This window comes from Rhinolophus hipposideros, assembly GCF_964194185.1.
Source record: "Rhinolophus hipposideros genome assembly, chromosome: 6".
In the NCBI taxonomy this organism is placed as follows: Eukaryota; Metazoa; Chordata; class Mammalia; order Chiroptera; family Rhinolophidae; genus Rhinolophus; species Rhinolophus hipposideros.
In genome coordinates this window covers 45981811-45990085 of record NC_138052.1, presented here as the reverse complement: position 1 = coordinate 45990085, position 8275 = coordinate 45981811, and the positions used below count along the sequence as shown (strand labels likewise).

The following is an 8275-nucleotide window of genomic DNA, read 5'->3' as shown; positions in this document are numbered from 1 at the left end:
ACTTCAATATGTAGGAATGATAGAACGTTTGTGTCCTCATGCTACAGTGGCTTTGGGGATAATGAAGGGCTTGGTGCTCAGGCTCCAGTCACTATGGTGATTGGTTCTGAGGGACCACCTGCATCACCCCCTGCTTGGTTGTTCTGCCATCTTTCACCGTTGTTGGCATTGTTGCCACTGCTCCTGATGAAGCAAGTGGAGAGTTGCTGGAAACGTAATTAGGGGTTAGAAACAACATGTGCCTAGGTTGGATGTGGTAGATTGGAAATGGTCCAGCAAAAAGGAAGAGGGCTTAGAGAGAAGCTGAGTTGCACTGTGGCAATTTGGGAGAGATGCTTGTAGAGTTAGACTATGCTCTGCTTACAGAACCGGAAGAGTTCATGGCTTCCCACAGTGGTGCATTTGCTTATCATCAATCTTTTTTTGCCTGAAAGAAATTTTGATAGTTTATTAGAATAACTCATGTTTGGAATTAGGTTGTTGTTGGGGATGGTTATACTATTTATAAGATTTTTAATGGGCTGTCTGCTTTATTTTTCATAATACTGGTATGGTAGTAGTGGTGTGTCTGGTTGAATGTCAGTGCTATTTTTATGGCTCTTGAGATATTAGATGACATAAACTTAGAGCAGAAGAAGGCAGCTGGGGAAGACAGAGATGCACAGGAAAGACAAAGCAGGAGTGAGAAAAAGTCTAACAAAGTGGGGCACAGACCCAGAGAAGATGATGTCAGCAAGTTTCTATGAGGTGTACTGGACATACACTGAGAGGGACAGTTTTATGTGTTGGGGTTTGAGTTTGTCCTAAGTGCCTCTAATAATTTGGAAAAATCAGTACAGTTTGATATATTTGAATGATTACCTCTATAAATCATATTTTTCCCCAGAAGTATTATATAAAATTTAACATTTGAAGTTTTTATAAATTAATTTTCATATACTATAATATACATGTTATATGTATAACACATAAATATGTCATGAGTTTGTTAAATGAACATGTAAGTGGAGCACAGGGTGAACTAAGGTTCAACAACAGACCATAAGAGAAACTGCAATAGAGAGGTTTATGATTCACAGGTCCTGGGAGAAGTACATGGCATGGGGGGCCACACGGGGAGCTCAAGGCAGGGTGCAGAGAGAGAGACAGGACCTGGGGCACATGCCTGTATTAGGGTCTGTGAGTAGAGTGCTTTGGGGTTCTTGGGCTAAGGTCGGCTTGGTCAATTCAAACCAAAAAAGCAGGATTTCGGTAAGCCCCCTGGAGGTCTTATCTAAGGGGTGCATAAGGCATACAGACGCTGGGAAGCAAGGCAAACTTGATCACAGGGCTGTTGGGGAAGATACATCAGGGACTTACACTTGCTTGTGACCTTGTGGGCTGCTATACAGGCCGTGCACCTGCATGGGGCTAGTGTCAGTCAGTTTAAGGTCCCTGCAGGCCACTTGGCCAAACAAAATGGATGCCAAGGTAGCAACACCATGGAGTAGCTTAGCTGATGGTAACCACTTTGAGCACCTCTTGTGAATTGCAGAAGTCAAACGTGACTTGTATTCATCTTTTGTTATTGGTATATATTATTACAATTTTAATACAGTTTTCATTTCTTAAAATGTGTATATATTTTTTGGCATTTTATATATATTAATATACATGTATATATATACACACATATATTATAATATATATTATAGATATAGCTAATATGTATATATATATATATAGACAAGAAATGTTTATCTATTTATATATATATCATATAAACAAAACATACTTGCTCAGTAATTATAACGATTATTGGAGTTTGAGGAGGCTTTTTTGAAACTAGTAAGATGATGTAAGCCCAGAAATAAGTCTTGTCCAGGAAGGTGTGACATATTACCAACACAAGCTGGGTAGCGCTTACAGAAACGGACATTTACACTGTACTCTTAATACTTATCTTTATTATGAAAGTGTTTCCAAAGTAAAATGATCTTCATAATTATGACTGCTTCCAGAGATCAAAGATGAATAATTATATTTTCATATAAAAATCAGCAAAACACAATAACAATACATAAAATAATTCTAATCAGCTAACAGTACATCATTCCGTTTCTGACAGAGATGCTCAAGCACTGAATTGTCTCAAGAAAAAAAACGGTTTTGTTAACCTATCCTATTTCTCACTGCAAACTGAAAGAAATCAAATCCCAAAACTACCACCTCCCCCTTCCATGACAACAAATGGCTATGGAGGTAACTGATTATGTGGGCAAAGAGTTGATGAAAGTCATGAGTTTAGAGGCTTTATGAAACTTTTGGAAACCAAACTTGAAGGGTGTTTTCCATGTTTAAATTAATGGAGCTCTAAGTTACAGTTCCAGAATCACCACATAACTGTTCCTATTACAAACCTAATTTTTCTTTGGCAACTAATCTTTAAACAGCCCTAATTTTTTAAGGACAGTTTTACAATGACAGTTTAAAAAAAAATTATTGTAGATCCAAAAGAAAAAAAATTATCTCTATCAAATCTACTTTTTTCACTTAACATGGAAATCATACCAACAGCTGTTATTCCCTGGTTTCTAGGCCATGCAGCATACACCAAAATAGGCAATCAAGCTTTCATGGATCTGTGTTAAGGATAACAGGCTTAAAAGGACACAATACTTTTTAAGAAAAATGGCATCAGGCAGAGAAGGAAGTATGAGTACACAACTGATCCAAAGGCTATTGGGAAATTGATAGCAGGAAAGTCACAATATTCTGGCTTCCTTTTATCAAGAGTTCCAGGAGGCTGAAAGGAATGTGAGTGAATGAGACAAACAAAACATATTTTAGGCTAGAATTCACATATTGAGAATTCTCAAGATTCTCAATCTTGAGAATGCCTGGTCTTGTGCAGACATGACATGATATACCATCTGGCTGCAGAGACCTTATTTCTTTGATCTGATGGGGTCTTAGCATGTGGCCATTTGGTATGCATTCCTTTCAAAGGCTTCAGGTTGAATTCAAGCTGGAAATACCTGGAAAACACTGGGGTTCTCCTTTGGGTGTCTGTAAATCTTAATAAATTACTTACAATATTTTATACTCTTTAATACAATTTATTCCCTGAAAGCCAGCATCAGGTATGTTCCCTCTGAGAACTTATTAGAGGAGTTCCAACAGCATAGAGTGGACAAATGGACATGCCTCTTCAGCTTCCACTGAGCACCCTCTAGGGGAAGGGCAGAGACTCTGCTCACAAAGGCAAATCACAGGGCTCTTTTCTGGCCTATGAAAAACAAAACTGCCAACACAGTGAACCAGTGCTAATTACTATTTGGTAATTTGAGAATGGCACAATATTATTTTACCAAGAGAAACTTAAATTGACTCTGGGAACAACAATATCTTCATTAAAAAATATATCTTGCTGCATTTTGCATGACTTCAATAATTGTTTATGATTATTCAGAATATCCTTCCATGGACAGCATGCTAGACAGCAAATGAAATAACAAGAGCTAACTGCATTTTCTTTTTCCATGTAAATTACTGAGATACCAAAAGTGATTTGTCATCACTTTTTCATCAGGCTGATTTTCATCTGATTTTTTTCTTATTTGAATGTTAGAAATATTTCAGGGCTACTATTACTTATCTACAAGGCAGGAATCAGCCAAAGATAAAGAAAAAAAAAAGCTAATTAGAATCTTAAGACCTCAAATAGCACATGAAATGTAAACATATAACCTTTTATTCCCAAAGGATTTACTGAAGCCTATCGGACATCACAACATCATCACATATACTGATAAATAGAATCTTTTAACACCTTTGGAATTATTCTGTATACTTTTTTACTTTAAATTAAGAAAAAGCACTCAAATATTCAGGCAACTTTGGCATTAACATTTCCAAGAAAGGGATAAAATAACTATCATTGCAAATTCATGAACAGATTGGGAACAATCATGGGTGTCCATCAAGTTCTTTGTGAAGAGCTCTCATATTTGCTGGAGTAAAATTTGATTTTTGCTTCAGCCCCAGTAACAATGAGGCTGAAATACACAAAGTGGAAGATTCAGATTCTTTCTACCTAAAGTGAAAGCATTCAATTTGCCCAAATTCAAACTCTATCATATGCTCAGGAAAGTTTGGCAACAGAACTGAACATTTTGAGGTTTACCCACCATTTTGTCTAAACGTGGGTAATCTTATCTCACTAAAGAGTTATTTCTGTCACTCATCTGCTTGCTTTCTTGGAGAACCTGCCTTTCTTCCTAATTCATCTGCGTCAGGTGTCTTTTCATTATAATACTACCTCAGGACACCACTGTCTACCTACCCTGTTTCCCCGAAAATAAGACCTAGCCGGACAATCAGCTCTAATGCGTTTTTTTGAGCAAACATTAATATAAGACCCGGTCTTATTTTACTATATTATTTTACTTATTTTACTATAAGACCGGGTCTTATATTAATGTAATATAATATAGGACCTAGTCTTACATAATGTAATATAAGATCGGGTATTATATTAATGTATGCTCCAAAAGACGCATTACAGTTGATTGTCTGTCTAGGTCTTATTTTCGGGGAAACACGGTAGCAGCCCAGTGGGAGTTGGATGTTAATAAAATTCTGGGGTGAAGCAGCAATCATATGCACTTTTTCCCAACATATAGTTTAATAATCCAAAATACTTATAGTTACTTCCCTATTCTTAATGGTCATATGACTAAATTTAGAGATGACAACTGTATTTGGCATATATGCTGGCCTTAGGTACTCTATGATCTGGACTCAGCCGTATTTAGCTTCAATGCTAAGAGGCTGAACAAACTCTACCACTCTCAGCTGTGTGGGCAGCATGAATAGGAAGTTGAGAGAGAGGTGGGAAGTTTCTATTGTACATGGTGGATGGTTTTTATGAAAAGAAAATGGGTAAGGATGAGTTAGTGATATTTTGGTTTCATCATGTTTTTGAAAAAACATACATTATACATACATAGGTCACACATTTATTGACCCAAGGCCAATTCTACTTGACTTTCTACTTTTTCCCCACTAAGAGATCTAGAAAAGCTATAACATGAAAGAATAAAATATTACTTTTTTCTAGATTCCTTCCTACATACCCCTTTGTACCCTGGGAAAGTTTGAATGTGACCAGGAGAAAGGAGATCTCAACACAGGCTAAGTTAATTATTGGGAAACAATACTCTCACTAATCTACAGTTGAATTTACAAAATACACTTCCAAAGCTATGACCTGGCACAGGTAGAAGATAAGATATCTCACATATTTTTCTTTCAGCCTTATCAGGACACCATGGGAGAGCAGTAGACAGAGATATATTATTCTTCACCCTTAGAGGCCTACAAACACCATTTTGATTAGTCAAAAAAACCTGTTTCCACTAAAATGTAAAAGGAAATAAAAATCTGTAGATTCATTGAGGACTGTGTTAAATTAATGCCATCAGCCAGAGAGGCTCTAAGTATTCCCAGTCCTCCTTCTAAGTGTCTTTTGGTAAAAACAAGATTGTTTAGGTTTGTCTTTGCTAAGGACAGACTCAAATTACTTCATTTTATGCAACTTTTTGAATCCTTTATTTTATGAGCTGGTCTTTTGAAATTATTCTTCTGTGCTAACAAGTGTCAGGTGATCCAAATTTGAACACACTGTGGTTCTCTGGTTGTTTTTACCTGTCAAAAGGAATTGCTCCAGACACTGAAGCAAGGTGCAATTCAGTCTTCTCCCATGTTTTAGTTGACAAGAAAAGAAATTCACCTTCTCAAAATGTTCTAGCTATAACATGCTTGCTGTTGCTTTTTACTTATCTGCGTCTTAGCAGATTTCAGATGACTAACAAGTATTTTTGATGTTTTATGATTGGTCTTACAAATGCGAACCATCTACAAATTACACCACTAGACATATCCTTGTTTTGTGAAATAAAATAATAAGGCTTTACATGAAGAATTAGTTGTATTGTTTTCTCAATAAACAAGCAAACATATTTCCAAGCCTCTTCAATGATTACTATGGGCCATACCAGAAACATACCATTTTGTAACTAGAGTGGGAAAGATTTAATATTACAGTGTAGGGTTTTTGTTTGGGAGCATTCTTTTAACTAGCATCTTACAGGTTACAAATTGTGAGCAGAAAACTTTGTTTTCAAAAAATTGCAGTGAATTGAAATGGCTCTGAGCAGGACACTTACCCTTTAGTATTTTGCTATTGTCTTCATTAGGCCCTGATTCACATATTTATATTACTGCGTTGTGGTTTTAATCTCTTGTTTTAGATGATGATCTTTTTGATTTGTAAATATTTGTAATATCTTTTTTATTCTGTTACTAGAAGTTGGAAGAAAGGAGATAAAATCTTTGGTTTATGTATATGGTTTTCTAAACTATACAGAAATAACACTGCCATGTAGATGATGATGGAAACTTAAATTTCAGTAAGCTTTCTCACAATTGCCACTATTCAGTCAAATTTTTGTTTTTCTGGCGATAGCCTTGTTTGAGTAAAAATTCCAGTAAACTGAACATGTCTTCAAAGAAGCAAACAAAAGGACTCACTTTTGAGTAACAAGAAAGTCATTCTGGGTTATGTTTTGGAAGAAAAGACAAAAAGTAAAATAGTCTTTCTCCCATTGGCTTTATTTTGCTCAGAAAAAATAAAAACTAGATAGGGCACTGTCTTGAAAGCTGGTGCCATAAAGTGCTTTGCACTAGAAGTGACCTTTGTCAACTCTTGAAACTCTTCTTTCTGTCACAAAGTATACGTAGCTTCTTCTTTATTTTTCTTTTTCATTAGATGACAGAAGATGGCACTAATTACAGGGAAAGTGGTAAAACCTGGTTGCAATCAGCCACTCTTTTTATGTTATTCTCAGATCATGGGACAAATTCCCAACCCTAAGAGTGATTTCTTTGTAACTGTGATTTTAAGCAAATGTCTTCCTTCAGCGCACTGACCTCACAATAGAGAATAAAAAGGTCTCTGTAACCTACCAGGTTGATCTCCAACTAGCTACCACACTCACTGAAGAAATCTTAGCTGTCTGGACAAGAAATGAAGTCTAGTCCAAAGAAATTGAATACAAAGCCATATTTAAAAAGCCCTCCAATAACTACACTCCATAATTGGAACTACTAATTGACCAGAAAGAGTGACAAAATCCCAACCTCATCCTGTTTAAACTGTATACTGGGAGAAAGGTCACTGAGATTACAGGCAACTTCAAAATGGGCACTGACACAAAGAAAGCAAACCTATTTGGAGCGGTGTAAGAATCTTACACGGGATTTTGCTTGCTCTAATAAACAAATTAAGCTGATGTTCCTAGCAGACTGGGTTACAGCAGTAGAAAGGGGTAGAAGCAGACAGGGCATCTCCCTCTCTGTCATGAACCCAGAGAGAAAAAGGAGTGAGGAAATCCTCTTTTGTCCACAGATTTACAAACAAATACAAAAAATAAATAATATTCTAAGACAATACAAATGCAAAACTGTTCCCTTGTGTCAATTACATACAGCATGCCTACATATAGAGAATGATAATTCTTCATTCACAGACGGATATGGCAGTGCACTATTCAAAAATGCTTTGATAATCCTAATTTTTGTTTCTGGTGCTGAGATATTATGAAAGGAACTGCATTTGCAACTTATTAAATACTTCCAGGAACAAATAGTTCACTTTGTTCGGGACTTATAGTTTTGAGTAATTAATCATCCATGGAGCAAGGGCCCGTCAGGAGGTACCCGTTGGTACCACTGGTTCCATTGGTGGTGGTTGCAGTGTGGGAGTTCTTCCCCGGATGTTCCGAGTCCTCCTCATCTGAGCTGGACTCAATATCACTTCGATCATCCTTGGACACCTGTGGAATACAAGAAGGTGAGTGTAGCCAGCTCCTAAGGAATCATTAAGGTATGGCATGCTCAGAATCACATGCAATCATACATGAGGGAAACAGATGCAAGTATTAAAAAATCAAAGAGGATAGGAACTTTGCCAAAGTAACAAGTTCCACTTTACTGGAGAATACAATTTGGGTGACAAAGTCAAATATCAAGAAATATAAGTGGACTTAGGTACCACAGGGGCCTAGATTTGCTGACCTCTTTAAGGTACTTTTCTATATTGAGAATGTACTAGATCATGAATCCCAATTTTTTACTGGCCAAGTGGCATACGGTACTACTGGAATGGCATTATAGGAATTTGGTAAAAATGAAATCGATTTACACTCTGATGATCACATTCTCCTTAAGAATC

At 36.6% G+C, this 8275-nt stretch overlaps 1 protein-coding gene across 2 annotated transcripts in view; it reads right to left on the bottom strand.

Moving 5' to 3' along the window:
* Positions 1 to 1929: 1929 nt before the first annotated feature.
* The window catches only part of CERS6 (ceramide synthase 6), a 280962-nt gene continuing 274616 nt past the window's right edge, over positions 1930 to 8275 (bottom strand). Inside the window, exon 10 of one of the 2 annotated variants that reach the window (XM_081052700.1) lies at positions 1930 to 7877. In XM_081052700.1, the coding sequence (XP_080908826.1) occupies positions 7725 to 7877 (153 nt within the window). In that variant the 3' untranslated portion in view covers positions 1930 to 7724. The remainder of the gene's footprint in view (positions 7878 to 8275) is intronic. The other variant, XM_081052699.1, reaches the window with a different exon arrangement.